At 43.2% G+C, this 23869-nt stretch overlaps 1 protein-coding gene across 1 annotated transcript in view; it reads left to right on the top strand.

The window, feature by feature from the left end:
• The first annotated feature begins 4250 nt into the window (after positions 1 to 4250).
• LOC126183894 (ras-related protein Rab-3) overlaps positions 4251 to 23869 on the top strand; it is an 833674-nt gene continuing 814055 nt past the window's right edge. The window contains exon 1 of the mRNA XM_049926216.1: positions 4251 to 4368. Within this exon, the coding sequence (XP_049782173.1) occupies positions 4336 to 4368 (33 nt within the window). The 5' untranslated portion in view covers positions 4251 to 4335. The remainder of the gene's footprint in view (positions 4369 to 23869) is intronic.

The raw sequence follows: 23869 nt of genomic DNA, 5'->3' as shown, positions 1-23869 counted from the left end.
CCATATCGCCTACATACACTACTCCACATTCGCACCTGATTTCGTAAACTCTGGTAGCATGTGGTTTGTCAACTGCATCTTTCGTTGGCGAAGAACATCTTTTACTCTGTTGCTACTTTGAAAGATCGGCTTGATGCATGCTTGGGGGATAATTTTGACCACCAGTTGAACATCTGGTAATAGAGCGATGTTTTGTGCTTCCTCCTGCTCTCCTCTATTGCCTTAATTCCTTGTCGCCATAGTTTTATCTATTAGTTTTATCCCATAACCACTGGCAACAAAAATGGTCGAAACGTGGGTAGTTTTACATATTGACAATGCTGTCACAAACCCAGAAAAATGTTATGGAAAGTTGTAAAGAAGTTGAATCACTCTGAAAAAGTATGTGCTTTATGACAACTCTCGTGCATAAACTCAATATAATGCTATCACAAGTACACACGGAAAATTTTGCAGGAAGATTGCACTGAAGAAAATGTATCTGAACTGCTTTGTAAGATTCTCTAATATTCCTTCGGTTATCATAACCTTGTCCGCAGCATTCACAAATAGGAACTGAGTGTTTCACAAGTGTTGGTGCAATTAAATGTGCAATAGCAACTCTCGCTTTCTGACTACAATATATGCATTCCAAAACCCGTTCATTTATTTCATATTCATCAGTTTCTTTACTGAAGCAAATATAACGCAAGATAAATATTGTTTGTTCAATATGATTTGAATCAGGAGTTGCATCAATAATAATTGGAATAATACATCTCATTTTCTCTCTCTTCCAAGATGGCACCCACGACATGATGGGCACAACTAGAAATAAATTTGACAGATAATGCTCTTGCAACTGCTTTCCATGTTTTTGTTGGGCTATGACACTGCCAATGTGTTTTACAGGAAATGGATCATAGTGATTTAGGAGCTGTTATATTCCGAGGAAATTTCAATTATTTGCATCTCCAATTTTCTGAGCTGAGTCTGAAGGACGACCGTCATTGCCCAAGAAATAATGTCAAGTAACATGAGAGTTCCCATGTGAGTTGGCTATTCTACGGACGAACAAGTATCAGCATGTCTAATGTACGTCTTTCACGTCAGTCCATTTCTTCACTTTTACTGTTTTTCCAGGACGACTATCTACAAACAGGAATATTTTATTTTCTGTTTACTGTAGAATGCAAAATATTTTCTGTATACTCGTTTTCGAGTAAAATCACCTTATGATGGAATCAGAAGTGCCTTATCTTTGAATGCTGCTGGCAAACCTATCAAATTATAACTACGTTTCACAGCTGTTACCGTGTACATTTGTTGGGGAAATTTTTTGTCAGGATTTTCAAGAAGTAAGCACATTTACGACTCCATACAAGGTTGTTTTAGTGAACGATATCTAAAGAAAATATAGTGCATTCAACATTAACACGAAACAGAATTGTAGAAGATGGTGTTAATGCATGATTTCTAAAGAAAATTTAGTACATTCAAGATTAAACGCAAAATAGCACTGTATGCAGCTGGCCCGTATGACTCATAAAACTAAATAAATGAAGTGGAAAGGAAGAGCTAGATTAGTCATGCTGGTGCAGGAGTAATATTCTTTTATTTATTATACACTACTGGCCATTAAAATTGCTACACCAAGAAGAAATGCAGATGATAAACAGGTATTCGTTGGACAAATATATTATACTAGAACTGACATGTGATTACATTTTCACGCAATTTGGGTGCATAGATCCTAAGAAATCAGTACCCAGAACAACCACCTCTGGCCGTAATAACGGCCTTCATACGCCTGGGCATTGAGTCAAACAGAGCTTGGATGGCGTGTACAGGTACAGCTGCCCATGCAGCTTCAACACGATACCACAGTTCATCAAGAGTAGTGACTGGCGTATTGTGACGAGCCAGTTGCTCGACCACCATTGACCAGACGTTTTCAATTGGTGAGGGATCTGGAGAATGTGCTAGCCAGGGCTGCAGTCGAACATTTTCTGTATCCAGAAAGGCCCGTACAAGACCTGCAACATGCGGTCAGGCATTATCCTACTGAAATGTAGGGTTTCGCAGGGATCGAATGAAGGGTAGAGCCACGGGTCGTAACACATCTGAAATGTAACGTCCACTGTTTAAAGTGCCGTCAGTGCGAACAAGAGGTGACCGAGACGTGTAACCAATGGCATCCCATACCATCACGCCGGGTGACATGCCAGTATGGCGATGACGAATACACGCTTCCAATGTGCGTTCACCACGATATCGCCAAACACGGATGCGACCATCATGAAGCTGTAAACAGAACCTGGATTCATCCGAAAAACTGACGTTTTGCCATTCGTGCACCCTGGTTCGTCGTTGAGTACACCATCACAGGCGCTCCTGTCTGTGATGCAGCGTCAAGGGTAACCGCAGCCATGGTCTCCGAGCTGATATTCCATGCTGCTGCAAACGTCGTCGAACTGTTCGTGCAGATGGTTGTTGTCTTGAAAAGTCCCCATCTGTTGACTCAGTGATCGGGACGTGGCTGTACGATCCGTTACAGCCATGCGGATAAGATGCCTGTCATCTCGACTGCTAGTGATACGAGGCCGTTGGGACCCAGCACGGCGTTCCGTATTACCCTCCTGAACCTACCGATTCCATATCCTGCTAACACTTATTGGATCTCGACCAGCGCGAGCAGCAATGTCGCGATACGATAAACCGCAATCACGATAGGCTACAATCCGATCTTTATCAAAGTCGTAAACGTGATGGTACGCATTTCTCCTCCTTACACGAGGCATCACAACAACGTTTCACCAGACAACGTCGGTCAACTGCTGTTTGTGTATGAGAAATCGGTTGGAAGCTTTCCTCATGTCAGCACGTTGTAGGTGTCGCCACCGGCGCCAACCTCGTGTGAATGCTCTGAAAAGGTATTCATATGCATATCAGAGCATCTTCTTCCTGTCGGTTAAATTTCGCGTCTGTAGCACGTCATCTTCGTGGTGTAGCAATTTTAATGGCCGGTAGCGTATAATAGAAAATAGAACTAAAGAAACAAGCAGCTAAAATTGGTCTTCACATCTCCTCTGAAAAAACTAAGATATTGACAAACATCAAGCACTCATGTAAATACCTCAAAGTTCAAGTACAGAAGATTGAAATAGTAAAAGAATTCAAATATCTCGGCGAATGGATTACTTGGAATGCTGGGGAAAGCAAAGCAATGGAATCCAAAAAAAAATAAACTTGAATTGGCCTTCCAACTAACAAAAAATACATACAACAAAAAATCCCTTTCATGGGGGTCCAAAATTACACATCACAAGACAGTGATTAAGCCAGAAGCACTGTATGCAGCAGAAACACTTAACATGAATTTCAAAGGCCAAATGGAGAAACTTGAGGTAAAGGAAAGAAAAATTTTAAGAAAAATCATTGGGCCAAAATTTCAAGACAATAAGATTATATACATAAAAAATGAAACTCTCTACAAGAAAATTGAAAAACTTTCAGATTCTATGCGAAAAAGGAGAATAAATTTTTATGGTCATATTCTCAGAATGAATTCCAACAGATTAACTAAACAAATCTTTGACTTCTTCCGTAACCGAAAAACGAAGCCCAACTGGTTTAAAGAAACTGAGAAAGACCTAGTGGAATTAAATATTTCAGAAAGTTCACTTATTGATCGAACTGCTAAATTAATTACTAAAGATGAAAACATAAGGTTCCAAGACAAATCCACACAAAAGTCCAAATCCTTCATCTCGGAAGAAGAGAGGAGAAGAAGATCAGAAAGAATGAAGAAATAGTGGGCCCTAAGAAAGGAACAACGCACAAAGAAACGATCGATCCAGCGTACTCCAAAGAGGGTGAAACGAAAGAAGAAGAAGAAGAAAATTTATTTTGCAATAGCAGGCTACTATTTACCAAATTTGCACCCTGTGTGATCCGAGCCCTTGAGACTTGGGTCCCCCATGAGGATTGGGCCCCGGGGATTATGCCCCTCCCCCACCCCTACCCTATCATCGGGACGGCCGACTGTCGCCCTGCCGAGCACTGGTTTTGATCAGAAATTGTTCTGACATGTCATCTACATTGTAAAAAAAATTGTGAGCGATTCCTAGATCCTTTCGTGCTTCACAGTAGCTACAAATCCTGTGTAAGGTACGCGTACAACGCAATGTGTCGTCGGGAATTGGTGGCGGTCGCGCTGACTCAGCAGGTGTGGTTCTAGGCGGTCGTAATAACGTGAGGAACAGCTGGCAGCGAGCGCCTGGCAGCGTGCGGCGGGCGATAAGCGCGCCACAGGAAGGCGGAAGGGAAACAACGGCGCAGTCACAGCACAGGCCCATGGCGCGACGCGTCGTCCTGCTGCCGCACCAGGTAAGTACTGTATTATACTACCGCTCTAGTCGCGGGCTTTCGTGCCTAGCGCGACACGTTTCAGGAATTTATTCCTATTTTCAAGTGTGGTTATCTATCACACTGTGTTCTTTATGTTAAATCGTAGTGGCTGCACCGTCATGGTTTGCGTATGTGAAAGTTTCTGAGCAATGAAGGAGGCACTATAGTTTAAGGCCATAAAAGGACTACGCGACAACAGAAGCGGAACAAGACATACACTGACATCACTTACAATAACAATGTAAACTGCTACAGTACCTGAAAATTGGAATAAACTGCTGACACGCGTCGTTTCCTATGAAAAAACTTATTAGTGCAGTACGTTTTTTCTGTAAAACGTTATTGAGACAGTTGCAGGCTCTAGAGAAACATCGTTGATGATGCTTGAAAGTTGTTGACACTCTTTGCTTATCTGCAAGTCATATGTTTTGATTCGTTGTGAACGACTGCGGAAAGTGTTCCGACAGATTTAGCAATTACGATTAACGTAATGAACATATCGAATTCGGTTGATCTCGATGTCAGTCCTTCGTATCAGCGATATGTGCATATATCGTACATCAACTATGAAAAATACGAGCGGGAACGACTACGTAACTCTTACCAAAACCTCATAGAAGTTTTTCTTTTCACAGTTAGTGTTTAATGACGAGGCTATGTTTCATTTAGGTTGAAACATAAACCACCACAACTGAAGAATATAGGAAACAAAGCAGCCACGTATCACAGTCGAGGACGGCGGAGACTTTCCAAAGCTTTGTGTATATTGAGCTCTTTTTCCGGATAAGAACTACGGCCAGTTCTTTTTCGCGGAGAAACGCTTACAGGAATCGGTTTCCTGAATATTTTGCTCATCCGACTTTTTCTACGATAGCGAAAGCATGCCGACAATTTGAATTTTCAACGGGACTACGCACAGCTGCAGTGGAACCTACATTAAGAAAATTTATAACCGATGAGCTACCTCAGCGATGGACTGGCGTACGAATCTCGCATTACAGCATGAGATTCCAGTGTCGCCTAATTATACGGGATGTGCCCCCTCTTCTAAAAACGTCGGTTGAAATCCGATGCGATATAGCAAAAGCAGTGAATGCAGTAATTCCAGACAAGCTCGCAAAAGTGAGGGAGGAGTTTGACTCTCGTCTTGATGTTTCGTGCCTATCGTGTGTCCAGTGGAGAGCACACCAGAGGTTTGTGAAAGGTAAATGAAACATTTGACCCTAAACGTAATTGTAAAAGGCACCTCAAGGTTGTGTGTGCATCCATGTAAAAGATATGCCCTTGTACAATCGGATGGTGTTTTCCCCAAGTTTGCGACTTTATTCATGTAGAAGGTACAGTCTTGAGAAATTGGATGAATCTGTGAAACACCCTGTGCTATCGAAAGTAAAAACACTGTACTGCAGTAAAATAGTAGCACCTCTGTGTGGGTCTAGTAAGAGTTACGTAACTTTTTTCCAAAGAGGTGGAGCCCCTCCACGCTCACACCGGCATGATGGCCAACTCAAAAGGTCAACTGCCACCTCTGCATTAGGGTTAGTTTTCACTAAAGTGAGATGTAGAGTGGGTACTGCGATGTTTGCGTACGTCTGGTTAAGGTTAACCATTAATACACGCTCATCTGGTGATAGATTTGGTCGAAAGTTGAACGAAGGGTAGCAGTTGGAAGGGCAGAGGAAAAAAAGTGCCAAGGCAAGGGCCAAGGGAAAAAAACCTCTGCGATAGGTCGGGTAGTAAGAGCAGTAGCGGATGTCTTGCTGCCTGCGACATGTCATTCAAGGTTAGGCTTTGTTCGTAGTGAGTATCATGCGTGTCGATACCTTTGACGTTGTGCGGTGCTGTTACTCGGCGGCTGCCGCTCGGTGCCGGTGTTGATCTCTCGGTCAGCGTCAGCAAACCTGTAACTGTTAGGGTCGTCATTGTGTTGTGTCCGATAGGCCATATATCAGATGCACAATGTAGGGTGATGTTGGCAATTTGTTTGTGCGTCAGTGGCCGAGCTCGTCGGTTTCCATGCTGTAGCCTGTTGATCGGCTTTAATAACAGCTGGTATATCCTGTCAGCGTTGCTGATATGCAGGGGCTTGCCGACGTTTGTCGCTTGTCGGTGTATGTCAGCTTGCCATAGATTGTTATGCCCTAGCTAGTAGTGTCTTTGGTCGCTTATGCTATGATCGTAGTTTCCCAGAGCAAGGATGAAAGGATTGTTAGTGTCTCGAGTTCGGCCGGCCGCGGTGGTCTAGCGGTTCTAGGCGCTCAGTCCGGAACCGCGCGACTGCTACGGTCGCGGGTTCGAATCCTGCCTCGGGCATGGATGTGTGTGATGTCCTTAGGTTAGTTAGGTTTAATTAGTTCTAAGTTCTAGGGGACTGATGACCACAGATGTTAAGTCCCATAGTGCTCAGAGCCATTTGAACCATTTTTTGTCTCGAGTTCCTGTATAGTCGTGTTTCTTGAATACTTCCTTGAGGGTTTCAAGACGGCATTCACTGTGAATATCCACGGTGCGTATGTAGCGTGGAGCGTTGCCAATGATACGTAGCACTTTGTTCTGAATGATCTGCAGGCGGCGCAGGCGTGTAGGAGCTGCATATCCCCAGACGGGAGCTGGGTACGTCATCAGAGGTCTAATCAGTGTCATGTATATGGACCTCGACACCCTCCTATTCAGTGTGCTTTCCCTGTTGAGCATTGGGTAGAGTTGTTTGAGTCTATCGTGCGCTCTGTTGGCAACGTATTCGATGTGTTCCCCCCCCCCCCCCCTTTCCGCCCCCCCTCCATGTAGGTTTCCGGTCCAGCCAGACACCGAGATATCTGACTTTCTCTCGGAAACGTATTGGGCGTGTATGTAGTGGTTTCTGTCTACTGTGTTGATGTTTGCGCAGTAGTTTCGGTCTGCGTGTGAACAGAACTGCTTCGCACTTGGTGACGTTTACTTCAATACGCAATCGTTCCAACCAAGGCTCGGCAGGTCTGAGGGCCGTCTGTATTCGTGAATTAATGTTCGATGGTTTCCAGTCTTGCGCAAGGATGGCTGTGTCACCAGCGTAGAAGGATAACGTTGTGTTTTGTGTTGCTGGGAAGTCATTAATGTACAGGTTGAACATGATGGGCTCTTGGGGCCCTTGGATGATTCCCTGGGGTACTCCAGCTTGGATACCGTGTTGTGTCGATTGTTTGCCCTGCACGTCAGTGTTGAAACATCTGTTCGTGAGATATGAGTGTATGAGACGTAAGAGTCCGACTGAGAAACAAGCTTCGCTTAGTTTGCGTATAAGGCCGTTGTGCCAAAGACGGTCGAAAACTTTTTCGATGTCCAGTAACACGGCCCGTATGGCTTTGTTCATGTTGTAGCCGTGTATTATATGTTCGACTACGGGGAGGAGTTCTTGTGTTGAGTGGTGATTCCTAAAGCCGAATTGCTCCGGTCTTAGGGTGTTATTGGCGATGCAGTGCCTAGTGATGCGTTTTAATATTACCTTCTCAACTATCTTGCTGAGCGAGCACAGCAGACTCATGGGACGGTAATTTTGTGGGAAGGAGTGGTCTTTCCCTGGCTTCCTGAACATCAGGACCTTGGCCACCTTCCAAAAGTCAGGGAAGTGTTGATGTTTTAGGATGGCATTCGTTATGTGTGCAAGGTGTTCTACGTCTCTATCCGTGAACTCCTGGAGGACACGGTTTTGAATGCCACCAGGCCCAGGGGCTTTCCTAGCGTTGGTATACTTGATAGCCATGTAATTTCATTTGTGCTAGTACGTCTAGTTTCGTCGCGCGTGGGCTGGGCTACAAGTCGTGTAACCTCCTGGTCCGTTTCAATTGTGAATACCGGATCTGAAGGAGCCATATTCGGGATGCAAGACGCTGCAAGTGTTGTGGCCATAATCTCTGCCTTCTCCGTCGCGGAGTAAGCTGGGCCGTCTGGCCCTTGTAGAGTGGGAATGTAATGTTTCTCCCTGGTGAAGTGTCTGGCTAACTTCCACACGTCAGGACGTGGGGTATCTAGACCTGCGAGTTTATGCCCCCATTGTTCGTTTCTAAATGTTTGTATTTTGTCCCGTATTATACCCTGGAGTCTGTTGAGGTGCAGTTTACAGAATGGGTGCCTGGTACGCTACCAGTTCTCCTGAGGCGGTTCCTCATTGAGATAACGCCCAGGATTTCCTGGGACGGGGCCGTCGAGTGTCTTTTTGGTGTTGTCCGTAGAATGGCGTCAGTCATTGCGTCTTGGACGGCAGTAGTAAGAGCCTCCACAGCCTCATCAGTTTGTTGCGTGTTGTTAATTTCGTGGGTGTCCACGTAGTACTCCCCTTTTCAACTTTTCGTAATTGACGTACTGAGCACGTACATAATATGCACAAAAAAACTCGTCGGAGATTTTTTTCTAATCATGTAATATAGCTTTACTTAATCTCCATTTGAGTTTTGCTAATGTACAATGAAAAGTGCGTTAGATGTAGAACAAACGTGAACTTCGTGCTATGCTACACATGCTTATTTCGAAATTGCATTCGTTGCCTTCATTAACTCACAACCAAATTCTCACCTTCAACCTAATCTACACCTAGGAACTACGCTACACATGTCTGTCACCACAAACAGGATTTCGAGCGGAACACTATCATTCCTGAACTGTGAAATTCCTACGTAGGTCACAAGAAGAGCACAAAATTTCATATTTTTCAATTATTTTGCATCAGTATACAATTTTGTGGTCATACTTTTTACAACTCGTACAAAAATTTTGTTGATAATAACGTGGTGTAGCAAAATAGTGGTGCTTGGATGTTCGTCCTGAATCAGAAGAACAGGGTAAACTCTGAATTTTTCAGTTAATTGGCATCGACATTTAATTTTGTTGTTACACTCCGTATAACACACACGAAAAGAATACTATTATTCCTAACTGCGGTCGTGGAACATGGTTATGGGTTTAGAGTAAAAAAAAAAAAGAAAATTACAGTTTTTCATTTATTTAGCGCGGTTGTGAATTGTATCACTGGTATAATAAATTTGAAATATATACATCAATGTTAATAGCGGTCAAAGGTCAGTGAAGTACTCACACCTAGCAGAAAGAGGTACCCGTAGTGCTCCATAAATATACCATTATTCTAGTCCCGAATTATTTATGTGATTATGACTGAGTCAAGTTAAAAAGAAACGTTTTTATGGTGCCTTAGTCGAGACACGAAAGGCTTTCTATAATTAAATAAATTAAGAATGTAGTACAAATTAAAATTCACTCTGCGGTTATGTGTAATGTACTGGAATAGTTGTTCGATAAAAGAATTGCTATGACATTAGAAGAGAACATTGTGAAAAATTATGAATATCTTTTTACTCTCCCTGGTTCGTCTATGCGCTTGAATAGAAGGACATTTACATGTCCGCCATACGCATTTCGCGTATTCCTTTCTTGAAGTTTCTTCCGTGGTTTCTTCTTTACACCTGTGCCATAGGTCAGCTGTACTTTGTTCTCCCATACAGTCCAGTACATTTGCGTGCGTATTTCAGAAGTTTCATCTGGTGTTCACTATTACATTTTTAAACGCGTATTTTGTGTATGTACTGCCCACAAAACAAACGCGTTTACAAACATAAGACGGAAAAATTTGAATAGTGTAAGAAAATACTCACAATAACGCAGACTGGATTGTATAATACAACAAAGTAAAGTGCACCGTGCCACAGACATGAACAACAGGTCTTGAAACTCTACAACTGTTGATGAATTGTGTACTACTTCAGAATAAACAAGCTGAGTCACTTTTATAGTTTATTTCCGGACCTCTTCTTTAGGGATGACTATCTATCATACAAATGTCAGAACGCGGTGTTGCGGTGTGCGAAGTTCCCGAGTTTGCTAGTTCCACTTACTGCAATCAAAGGCAAGAATAATGACGGATAAGAGTGAGAAGGAGAAAGTATCTAATTGTTATTTAGCGCATAATCACGTTTTATCGAATTCATTGCACTTACAACGCAGAGTTTTGCTGGGAACAATGACGAGTTGCACAAGCAGCTACGCAACAGTAAACAATCTCACGAAAGCCAGAGTTGGGGAATTCGCTACGCTGGGACCGAGTATCTGAACCATAGTCGTGTCCTGCGTGCACACCCTGTGCTGTATTTATTCTACGGGTACAGTTCAGTGTGCCAAAAGTTTTCGTTCTTAAAGGCGTTTTCCACAGTTTTATTTTTACAAAGACTGTTGGTAATTCTTCAGACCTTCGGAATCACAGCATATTATGTTCTAATGTTTCTGTGATTATAGAATAATCTTTTGGTTCTCACAAATGTAATACGAATGTGTAAGTTTTAAGGGAAAAAACAAGATAACATGTTCGAATTCTGATGCTCTTTGTGAAAACCACGCTATCAGTGTTCTTACAGAGGAAGATAGCAATTATCATACTGTAATGTAATGTCGTAATCAGTCACGTATTTATACAGGTAAAATTATTATTGGCTTTGAAGTTCTGGGAATTGGCCCGGTTTGAATGAGGATTTCTTTGATCATCTTGGATATCTGTTGAACTGACCGTTCATCCGAATTCTTCATATTCTCCACTTATTACACCGTGAATGGCCCCAAATCGCAAATAAACGCAGAATTTCAGAGTTAAACAGCATTCGGAGAGGACGTGACTTGTGATAGAGTGTGCAAGACGAGGCTGTTGCGTCGGATTCATAAAGGACCGAAATGCTCGTTCGGATGATGTGATTACGTCAGTGTTCTGCCGAAGCAAGTGGGGACCCAGTGAAAAAGATGCGAGGCAGTGGACGACTTAGCTATCCGCCGCTGCCGCTCATTAATGGCAAACGTATACCATTAAGTCTCCTCGATGGTGTGTTAGCAGTAACAACAAAATGATTACAGTGAATAATTACATTCACTACTATGTTATAAGAAAAACGACATTACATTGTATCAGACGAAGGTGTAGCTATACGTTTATGTATTCACTTATTAATCCTGCCATGATGAGGACCATCAGACCCACTTGTACGCATAAACAGGCATTCTACATACACTACTGGCCATTAAAATTGCTACACCACGAAGATGACGTGCTACAGACGCGAAATTTAACCGACAGGAAGATGGTGCTGTGATATGCAAATTATTAGCTTTTCAGAGCATTCACACAAGGTTGGCGCCGATGGCGACACCTACAACGTGCTGACATGAGGAAACTTTCCAATCGATTTCTCATACACAAACAGCAGTTGAGCGGCGTTGCCTGGTGAAATGTTGTTGTGATGCCTCGTGTAAGGATAAGAAATGCGTACCATCACGTTTCCGACTTTGATAAAGGTCACATTGTAGCCTATCGCGATTGCGGTTTATCGTATCGCGACATTGCTGCTCTCGTTGGTCGAGATCCAATGACTGTTAGCAGAATATGGAATCTGTGGGTTCAGGAGGGTAATACGGCCTCGTATCACTAGCAGTCGAGATGACAGGCATCTTATCCGCATGGCTGTAACAGATCGTGCAGCCACGTCCCGATCACTGAGTCAACAGATGGGGACGTTTTCAAGACAACAACCATCTGCACGAACAGTTCGACGACGTTTGCAGCAGCATGGACTATCAGCTCGGAGACCATGGCTGCGGTTACCCTCGACACTGCATCACAGACAGGAGCGCCTGCGATGGTGTACTCAACGACGAACCAGGGTCCACGAATGGCAAAACGTCAGTTTTTCGGATGAGTCCAGGTTCTGTTTACAGCTTCATGATGGTCGCATCCGTGTTTGGCGACATCGCGGAGAACGCACATTGGAAGCGTGTATTCCTCATCGCCATACTGGCATGTCACCCGGCGTGATGGTATGGGATGCCATTGGTTACACGTCTCGGTCACCTCTTGTTCGCACTGACGGCACTTTAAACAGTGGACGTTACATTTCAGATGTGTTACGACCCGTGGCTCTACCCTTCATTTGATCCCTGCGAAACCCTACATTTCAGCAGGATAATACACGACCGCATGTTGCAAGTCCTGTACGAGCCTTTCTGGATACAGAAAATGTTCGACTGCTGCCCTGGTCAGCACATTCTCCAGATCTCTCACCAATTGAAAACGTCTGGTCAATGGTGGCCGAGCAACTGGCTCGTCACAATACGCCAGTCACTACTCTTGATGAACTGTGGTATCGTGTTGAAGCTGCATCGGCAGCTGTATACTTGTACACGCCATCCAAGCTCTGTTTGACTCAATGCTCAGGCGTATGAAGGCCGTTATTACGGCCAGAGGTGGTTGTTCTGGGTACTGATTTCTCAGGATCTATGCACCCAAATTGCGTGAAAATGTAATCAGATGTCAGTTGTAGTATAATACAGGGTGATTCAATAAGAATACCACAACTTTAAAAATGTGTATTTAATGAAAGAAACATAATATAACCTTCTGTTATACATAATTACAAAGAGTATTTAAAAAGGTTTTTTTCACTCAAAAACAAGTTCAGAGATGTTCAATATGGCCCCCTCCAGACACTCGAGCAGTATCAACCCGATACTCCAACTCGTTCCACACTCTCTGTAGCATATCAGGCGTAACAGTTTGGATAGCTACTGTTATTTCTCGTTTCAAATCATCAATGGTGGCTGGGAGAGGTGGCCGAAACACCATATCCTTAACATACCCCCATAAGAAAAAATCGCAGGGGGTAAGATCAGGGCTTCTTGGAGGCCAGTGATGAAGTGCTCTGTCACGGGCTGCCTGGCGGCCGATCCATCGCCTCGGGTAGTTGACGTTCAGGTTTCATAACTAACCTTTTTCGTAGGACTCTCCATACAGTTGACTGTGGAATTTGCAGCTCTCTGCTAGCTCTGTGAGTCGATTTTCCTGGGCTGCGAACAAATGCTTGCTGGATGCGTGCTACATTTTCATCACTCGTTCTCGGCCATCCAGAACTTTTCCCTTTGCACAAACACCCATTCTCTGTAAACTGTTTGTACCAACGTTTAGTACACCACCTATCAGGAGGTTTAACACCATACTTCGTTCGAAATGCACGCTGAACAACTGTCGTCGATTAACTTCTGCCGTACTCAATAACACAAAAAGCTTTCTGTTGAGCGGTCGCCATCTTAGCATCAACTGACGCTGACACCTAGTCAACAGCGCCTCAAGCGAACAAATGTACAACTAAATGAAACTTTATAGCTCCCTTAATTCGCCGACAGATAGTGCTTAGCTCTGCCTTTTGTCGTTGCAGAGTTTTAAATTCCTAAAGTTGTGGTATTCTTTTTGAATCACCCTGTATATTTGTCTAATGAATACCCGTTTATCATCTACATTTCTTCTTGGTGTAGCAATTTTAATGTCCAGTAGTGTAGAATCACGGAAAAGGCAAGCTTTACGCTATGAAACACCTGTCGATATGTATCAAACGGTTTGGACACACTAATCACATAAAATAATAATTAAACCTTCATTCTCTTCGGAATGAAGTCCGTAATAAAAATCAGTGCGAGTTGTGACCGACAAGGGCAGTTGTATTCGTAGTGGCGTGGAAGCGAACAGCTTCCTAATGTCATCTTGAGGAATTTCTTACAAACACATGCTGTATCGGTTCGTGAAGACTTGTGGCTGGAGTTAGGTATCAAAGTACTCGTCTTACCATCGCATCCCACACATGCTCTCAGTCCAGCCAAGGACCCACACGTACCTCAAGGCGTTTGTGGTGGTCTTCGATCAGCATGTTGGAATATGCCATTTTGTATCCTGCTCGTGAAGGGCATTCAGCCTCTTTTCAACAACTGCCAATCCAGTCCTGCTGTCATATCCTATAGCTCCCCCACACGGTGACTGCACAAGTTGGAGAGGCGTGGATCTCGAGAATAGCTGCTTCGTATGAACTTCATTAGGTCATCTACAGACACGTTGACGTCAAACAGAAGCTACCTTCAGCACACTGTGAAACACCTGTCGGTATGTTTCAAACGTTGTGGACATGCTCATCACCACATAATGCCACTCAATGCCGCAGGTGGCTCTGTACAATGTAAGTCTATGTTCTCCGTAGTAAACGACGCATTATAACTACAGATCTCACACCAGATATCAGTAATCTGTTCTAGTCGGTTCGTGGTGCCACTCTGACTGTAACCTCTTCACGTATTTCAGTTGCTTTCATCCGTCTGTGCGTCAGTCAGTCGAACAATCCTACGGATTTCTCGTGTTAGTCTTCCTGAAAAGCTTCGCGCCTACTCTTTTTGCCACACTGGTGTCCTGAATCTATGTCATCACCACTCGTTTTTGAGACATTGGATTTCGTGATCTATCGGTAAGGTGCATCCTCATGCCTAACCTCAAAGTCCTGAAGATAACGATGAGGTGCACGTGCCAGTCCTCAGGTTATGTGATACGATCTCCAACTGGAAAATTTCAGTAACGTTAGACCAAACAGCCATCATGTGCTCACACCATTCTTCATATGCAGGAATGGCTATTTTTCTGTACTGAAAATAGCTCACGTAAGGATGAAATTTTCATAGCACATCCCACACCCATGGGAACACTGAAGTATTATCTTCTTAGCTTTCGGTCAAGGTGTTCATAGTTCGCACTTTCTATTTACGTAGGTTTCTTTTACATTATGTTCATTACAATACATATGAGAATTCTTTCATTTAATATGGACTCAAATATATAGAAATCGTAAATAGAGGGAACAGTAATAGGTACATCAGGAAAAAACAGAGCTTATATTCGTTCACGTAAATGAAAAAGAAGCAAAGAAGAATTGCTGGTAGGTAGACTGAAGCGAAGGGCACAGGCAGCAGTGTACGTAATAGAAGTGGTGAGAGAGGGGAAGAAAGACGACCATAATAGAACAAGTAATGAGGACAAGGGAATGGAAAGTGGATCGTAGAGAAATGAAAACAGAAAGAACGGTAACTGGAGAATATGAGAACACTTGTTTTACTTTTTTGCAGTGAAAACTGCATCTAAATCTACATCATTTTCCGCTTGCCAGCTAACTATGTGTGGCGAAGGGTCCTTTTGGTACCTCTGATATTCCTACGCTGTTCCACTCTGTGAATGGCGCGTGGGAAGAATGATTGTCGGTAATCCTCCGTATTAGCTCTAATTTTCTTGTGGTGGTCATTTAGCGAGAGGTTTGTGGGAGGAAGTAATATATCCGACTCTTCCCGGAAAGCGAGCTCTCGAAATATCAGTAGTAAACCTCCCCGTGATGCAGGACAGCACTCTTGTAACGTCAGATACTGGAGTTTGTTGGGCATCTCCGTGACGCTCTCGCGACAGCTAAACCATCGCGTTTGATCTTCTCTCTCTCTTCTGTCAGTGCTGCGCGGGGTAGCCGCAGGGTCTTAGGCGTCTTGTCACGTTCCGCGCGGCTTCCCCCATCGGAGGTTCGAGTCCTCCCTCAGGCATGAGTGTATGTGTAGTCCTTAGCGTAAGTTAGTTTAACTTAGATTAAATAGTGCGTAATCTTAGGGACCGATGACCTCAGCAGTTTGGTCCCGTAAGACCTTACCACAAATTTCCAATTTTCTGTCAGTCCTACCTGCTAAGTATATCACACTGATGAACAATACTCAAGAATCGGCCAAACAAGCGCCTTATAATCCACTTCCTTCGTGGTTGACCTACATTTCCTTAAGATTCTAACTATGAATCTTAGTCTGACATCTGCTTTTCCTAATATTTGTTTTCTGGGGTCATTCCAATTCAGGTCGTACGGATCGTTACTTTATAGGTATTTTACGGAAGATTCTGTTCCCAGCATTTTGTCATCAATGATGTACATGTATAGTAAAATGGTTCAAATGGCTCTGAGCACTACGGGACTTAACATCTGTGGTCATCAGGTCCCTAGAACTTAGAACTACTTAAACCTAACTAACCTAAGGACATCACACACATCCATGCCCGAGGCAGGATTCGAACCTGCGACCGTAGCGGTCACGCGGTTCCAGACTGAAGCGCCTAGAACCGCACGGCCACACGGGCCGGCTCCATGTATAGTAGTGGATTTCTTTTCAGCCATAACATGTCAAATTCATTGACGTTTAGGATGAACTGCCAGAGCCTGCACCATTCATTAATCTTCTGCAGGTCATTCTGCAAATCAATACTGTCTTCTGTCTCTGAGGTAACGGGCGAGTCGTCGCGCCCTGAAAATATTCTAAGTGTACAGTAGTACCGCACTTTTCTATACACTGTACTTTTCTATATACTGTACATTGTATTTAACGTGTTTTATACTGTATTTTTATTCATTTCTGAATAGCGAACAATTAAAAAAAGGAAATTTTTATTTGCTCCATAGATTTCCGATATTCAGATGTTTTACTGTAGTTGAGAGCTCCAGATGGGGCCCCTCAAGGACATGGCGGTAAAGGAGAGGAAGAAGTCCAGTGTGCATTCTGTGTGGATACCGCGGGAGTAATCTCACACGTGGAACATGTCCTTCTGGATACCATGGAAAGCGCACTGTCACTTGGATCGCAAGAGATTCTCTCTGGTTTCCGGCAGGTATCTGAAGTAGTAAAGACTGCAAGGCTTTCCTGCGAGATGAAGGCTTAGATCACCGTATGTAGCACGGTTGTTTAGTTTCAGTTTAATTTAGTTATGTAATGTTCCGTAGATCATTTTTACGATTATTTAATCGATATGATATGGAACAAGTCAGATTACAAGATATATGTTGTTGTGGTCTTCAGTCCTGAGACTGGTTTGATGCAGCTCTCCATGCTACTCTATCCTGTGCAAGCTTCTTCATCTCCCAGTACCTACTGCAACCTACATCCTTCTGAATCTGCTTAGTGTATTCATCTCTTGGTCTCCCCCTACAAGATATATATACACACATAAATAGTGATAATATTAATATTACTGAAATTTTTAGTTGTACACATGCAACTACATTTAGAGGTACAATTTTTTTTACTAGTTTTCAAACAAAAACTCGTCCATGGAATAGAAGTTGTCCAAAAGAAATGATTTTAAACTAGATTTTAAACTTGATCTGCTACCTGCCAGACACTTTATGTTGATGGACAAATGATCAAAGAGTATTGTTGCTGAGTAATGTTCTGATTTTTGAGAAACTGACAGCTTCAATAACGGATAGGAAAGGTCATTTTTCCCTCTAGTGTTGTACGTATGAACATCACTGTTCTTCGCGAAATGAGATGGATTATTTATAACGAATTTAATTAGCGAATATATGTACTCTGATGGTGCAGTTAAAATACCTAACTCCTTGAATAGGTGCCTACATGACGTCCTTGGGTGAACAGCACTAATTATTCTCAGTGCTCTCTGTTGTGCAATCAATACTTTATGTGTAATTGGTGAGTTACCCCAGAAAACTGTTCCATAAGACATTATTGAGTGGAAACATGCAAAGTACGTCAGGAGGCTGATCTGTTTATTACCAAGACTAGCGATTATACGAAGAGCGAAAGAATCATCATCATCATCATCATTTAAGACTGATTATGCCTCTCAGCGTTCAGTCTGGAGCGTAGCCCTCCTTATACAGTTCCTCCATGATCCCCTATTCAGTGCTAACATTGGTGCCTCTTCTGATGTTAAACCTATTACTTCAAAATCATTCTTAACCGAATCCAGGTACCTTCTCCTCGGTCTGCCCCGACTCCTCCTACCCTCTACTGCTGAATCCATGAGTCTCTTGGGTAACCTTGCTTCTCCCATGCGTGTAACATGACCCCACCATCTAAGCCTGTTCGCCCTGACTGCTACATCTATAGAGTTCATTCCCAGTTTTTCTTTGATTTCCTCATTGTGGACACCCTCCTGCCATTGTTCCCATCTACTAGTACCTGCAATCATCCTAGCTACTTTCATATCCGTAACCTCAACCTTGTTGATAAGGTAACCTGAATCCACCCAGCTTTCGCTCCCATACAACAAAAGAAACAGCGAAAGAAGCTGAACTTAATTGTTTTATAAGCTAAGTAATATGCTTCTTCCAGTTCATATTGTTATCAATGTGAACACCCAAAAATTTGGAGAAATCTACCCTGTTAACTGAGCCCTGTTCAAATGCTACATCAGTTGTCGGTATGACTCTATTCGGTGTACAGAACTGGATATAGTGATTTTTTCAAAGTTAAGGGAGAGTCCATTTTCTGAGAACCACTTGATAATTCTTTGAAAGACATCCTTAACAATATCTTCAGCTGCTTTTTCTGGAATGGGATTTATTATAACACTCGTGTCATCTAAAAAAGTACTAGTTCTGCTTGTTGAACGTTAAGTGAGAGGTCATTCACATGAATGAGGAACAGCAGAGGACCCAAAGTTGAACCCTGTGCTACCCCTTTGTGATAACTCCCCATTCATTAGAATTTACCACCCTCCCAACATTACTTGTGTTATTCAGCACAACTTTTTGCTTTCTGTTCGTTAAGTATGATTCAAACCATCTGTGTGTATAGCCTTCAATTCCATAAAACCTGAGTTTTTCTAAGAGTGTGACATGATCCACACAGTCAAATGCCTTGGAAGGATAAAAAAACCAACTGGCGATAATTTGTTATTTAGGGCTTGTACTATTTGATGGGGAAATGTGTAGATAGCATTCTCAGTCGAAGCCCTTCTGGAATCCGAACTGTGGCATGCTGAGTAAATTATTTTCACGTCAGGGCCGATTGTGGACGCTTGGTACAGAGTTGAGTGGAGGATCTCAGCCAGAGACATAGACGGTTCTGAAACAGTGCAGGCTGCAGATTCCTCGACTTGTACCATAGGTTGGAGGGATACCGGGTCCCGCTTGTTAGGTCAGCTGTCCACTACACACAGGAGGCGTGTACACGGGTGGTGGGGCTGTGTGGAGTGGACTGCGGTTTTTTAGATGAGAGAATCTCGGTAAAGAACAGAAAAGGTTTTAGTCACAAAGGGTGCACGCCAAACGCAGAATAAGGGTTGACCTAGGAACCATAGGCATTGTAGTAATAAATTATCGTAGTGTTGGGAAAGAACCAGAGATCTAGGAGCTAATAGAAAGCTCTGAAGCACAAATCGTTATAGGTACTGAAAGCTGACTAAAGCCGAGATGAGTTTAGCCGAAATTTTTAAAAAGGAATTGGCGGTGTTCAGAAAGGATAGATTGATGACAGTTGGTTGGTTCAAATGGCTCTGAGCTCTATGGGACTTAACATCTGAGGTCATCAGTCCCCTAGAACTTAGAACTACTTAAACCTAACCAACCTAAGGACATCACACACATCCATGCCCGAGGCAGGATTCGAACCTGCGACCGTAGCAGTCGCGCGGTGCCGGACTGAAGCGCCTAGAACCGCTCGACCACCGCGGCCGGCGATGACAGTTGGTGGTGGCACGTTTGTTACTGTGTAAAGTGGTCTGTGTAGAAGCGAAATTGAAGTAGATAGCTCCTGTGTGTTAGTAAGGGCAGAGGTTAAACTTGACGACCAGAATAAATAAATAATAGGTTCCTTTTTACCGATCTCCCGAATCAAATGATCTTGCTGAGCAGTGCAAAGAAGAGTTGAATTTCATTTCAAGTAAGTACCTCACTTATACAATAAATACTGGGTGGTGACTTCAATCTACCCTGGATATGTTGGCGAAAATACACATTCAGAGCCGGTGATAGACATAAAACATCTTCCGAAATCGCATTAAACGCTTTCTCCGGAAATTATTCTGAATAGCTAATTCGGAACCCACTCAAAGTGTAAATAGCTGCGAAAACTTACTCGACCTCTTAGGAACAAATAATTATGAGCAAGCATGGAGCATTATGACGATACAGAGATTAGTGACCGCAGAGTCGTCGTAACGAGACTGAATATCATAAATCGAAACACATTAAGAATAACCGCAAAATATATATGCTTTTAAAAAGCAGATAAAAATTCACTTGACTCCTTCCTAAAGGACAGTCTTCCTTCCTTCCGAACTAACTAAGTGACCAAAGGCCGCCGTGTGCATAGTTGTCTTGCTGTCCAATGATAAGTGATGTGCTGTTCGATCCAACATGACCGAATGCTGGATGTGTCTGTGACCTCCAGTTCTTTTCGCTCGGGCCTTTCAGATCCTGCATGATGTTGAGTATGGCACTCCTGAACCCATAGATTCCATTCTGAAATGATAGTTGTGACATCTAGTATATGGTACTCGCAAGGTAATGGACGGGTGGTTTAGCGATGATACAGAAACTGGGAAGCATTTGGCCATGTCATTGGTCGGCATAGAAATTACGGAAAAACTGATAAAATTGCTAAAATTGGTTACATTATTAGCTGTGATTCTTATTACAGTACATTGACGGTGTCTTTTCTGTCCACAGCTCATGGTCTATTGGCTAGCTTTGCTGCCTCTGGGTCCCAGGGTCCCAGGTTTGATTCCCGGGCGGGTTGGGAATTTTATCTGCCCAGAGACTGAGTGTTTGTGTTGTTCTCATCATTTCATCATCACTACCACCATCATCATTCGTGACAGTGACTAGATTGGAGTGTGTAAAAATTGAACTGTATAAAAATTGGGAATTTGTATAGGAGCTGATGACCACGCAGTTGAGTGCCCCACAAACCAAACATCATGGTGTCTTTTCCATCCCATCTGTCCACTGGTATGCTGTTGATTACCACATAATTACTGACTGACATCACTTGTTTGAGATGCAGAAAGAGTCTTCAGGGAGGGGAATTGTTAGTACCGAAACAGTGATCACATACATGACGGCAATATGAGGAATCAAGCCATCTGCTATCCCGTCACTGTGAAAGATGAGTTTAAATGCAGAGGCCATTAATCACCTTTAGACAACTGTTTGGAAATGCTTCACAATGCTGCAAAGCTCTTCCAGTTTCCATATGTTGTGACTGTCTTTTATTTGTCATCCTGTGTGTGTGTTGTGGGAGCAGCAGCATAATTTACACTGTGCAGTGTCCAGTTTTCTGTGAGAGCCAATGGATCGAAACATGTGAATGTCAGTTTAGAACCTGACACAGACCTCAAAGTTATAGGGGAAGAAACAAAATGTATGTCGTTGTACAAAACTGTAGTCATTCACTGCTTTGACGTGTTCCAGCAGAAAAAAAACAGTGTATCAAACAACAAAACAGGGACCCTCTCTTGCAACTGATAGTCTGTGGGATACGGTCCTTCGACAGTACAGGCAATGAATCTTTACACTGATTTATGTAGGTGTCTTCCATCACTGGCCACTTGCTCTAGTGGATCAATACCTGTGTATATTTAATAGGATCACCACATGCTCGATGCCAGCACACAGACGGTATTTGTTTCGCAATACGTCAGAAGAGAGAGAGATGTGGTAAAAAAATCTTCTCGAGTTCTCTATTGGATGATGGTTGGTTGGTTGGTTTGGGGAAGGAGACCAGACAGCGTGGTCATCAGTGTCATCGGATTAGGGAAGGATTGGGAAGGAAGTCGGCCGTGCCCTTTCAGAGGAACCATCCCGGCATTTGCCTGGAGTGATTTAGGGAAATCACGGAAAACCTAAATCAGGATGGCCGGACGCGGGATTGAACCGTCGTCCTCCCGAATGCGAGGCCAGTGTCTAACCACTGCGCCACCCCGCTCGGTATTGGATGATGTTAGAGGAGTTTTTATAGTTCGTAGTTTATCTCTGTTGGATGGTAAAATCTAACGATGATAGAGAGAACGTTTGGGTGACAGACGTGAATGCACCCTGAAGGGTGCAGATCTCCTTTGGACTGCAATTTGGAGACAGATCACAATGCAGTAGCAAAATCCTCATCCTTCCAGTTCCTGTAACTGCTTGTACTGCCTTTTCTACTACCTCATGTGGCGGGAAGTTGCGTTTGACATTGGTCTTACACATCGAACACAGCTGGCAGAGCTACGACAACATGTTCCCATTTCCACTGAGTGGCAAAAAAGATGGTCCTGTCACATTAACTCAGCTAATCCTGTTTCTCCACAGGTTGCAGAAGGTCTTAGATATAGCGCTCTCCAACGTCTGCTGAGTTGAAACTTAAAGTGGAACAATCACATGGACAGAGCTGCAGGGATGGCGGGGCAGAGGCAGAGGAGCAGTTACATGATGCATTGGGGCTATCTACAACCACGCTGGAGTTTTACTGTAGCAGATAGGTTCGACAAAAGTGGCTCATTTCGAGATATGATAGCTCCAAGAATATGATTCACTAGTGGCTGTAATCATTAAGACATTTCCAAAGGATCAAACGCAGGAATGTGGTTCAGTGGAAAGGCTTGATCCCAAATAGCAAACAGGATTTCTACCAGAAAGGCTAACACTGTTGTTGTTGTTGTGGTCTTCAGTCCTGAGACTGGTTTGATGCAGCTCTCCATGCTACTCTATCCTGTGCAAGCTTCTTCATCTCCCAGTATCTACTGCAACCTACATCCTTCTGAATCTGCTTAGTGTATTCATCTCTTGGTCTCCCTCTACGATTTTTACCCTCCACACTGCCCTCCAATGCTAAATTTGTGATCCCTTGATGCCTCAAAACATGTCCTACCAACCGATCCCTTCTTCTAGTCAAGTTGTGCCACAAACTTCTCCCCAATCCTATTCAATACCTCCTCATTAGTTGCTATTTAGGGAGTAAAATAACCGATGATGGTCGAAGTAGAGAGGATATAAAATGTAGACTGGCAATGGCAAGGAAAGCGTTTCTCAAGAAGAGGAATTTGTTAACATCGAGTATAGATTTAAGTGTCAGGAAGTCGTTTCTGAAAGTATTTGTATGGAGTGTAGCCATGTATGGAAGTGAAACATGGACGATAACTAGTTTGGACAAGAAGAGAATAGAAGCTTTCGAAATGTGGTGCTACAGAAGAATGCTGAAGATAAGGCTAACACTATACATCTGAAAAGCCAGTGTATTGGTCATAGGACTTAGTACATTTATTACGACCTCAAGCTAGCGTTGCATTTTTTAAGTGATTCGTCACATAGCACATCATCTACTACATGTGTTCATTCTCAATCAACCATCATCCTTCCACATCTATAACCCAGTGGATATATCTCAGAACCTATGACATGGCATCAGGATTGAATGCGTTACAAATACTGTTTGTTAGCGTGAGAAATATCTAGTAGCGGCATGGGGGCGTTTTATACGGGCTTAATACCATGTTCCTAGGCCGAAACACTTTCTAAGTTTGGCGATTATGAGCTTACACCGCCGGCGACGTGCACCTGGGCATTCGGTCTGTTAATAAACACCCCAGCGTTCACCATCTATATTTAATGTTGCGCTTTTTGTGTGGAAAACCAATACCATATCTCGATTTATAAAGATTGTATAGTTTTTAACTTGGATGTCTTTAGCAGTACTTGTGTGCACCGGTCGAACCAAGACCGCTTTTTATGAAGGCGACAGTAACATACACGTTGTGATTGTGTTTCTTTAATAGCTGGTTGCTTATAAGACGATTACATATCTCTTCCTAAGACAAGACACACACTGGTATCACTCACAA

This window comes from Schistocerca cancellata, chromosome 4, assembly GCF_023864275.1.
Source record: "Schistocerca cancellata isolate TAMUIC-IGC-003103 chromosome 4, iqSchCanc2.1, whole genome shotgun sequence".
NCBI lineage: Eukaryota > Metazoa > Arthropoda > Insecta > Orthoptera > Acrididae > Schistocerca > Schistocerca cancellata.
This window is presented reverse-complemented; position numbering and strand designations above follow the sequence as displayed.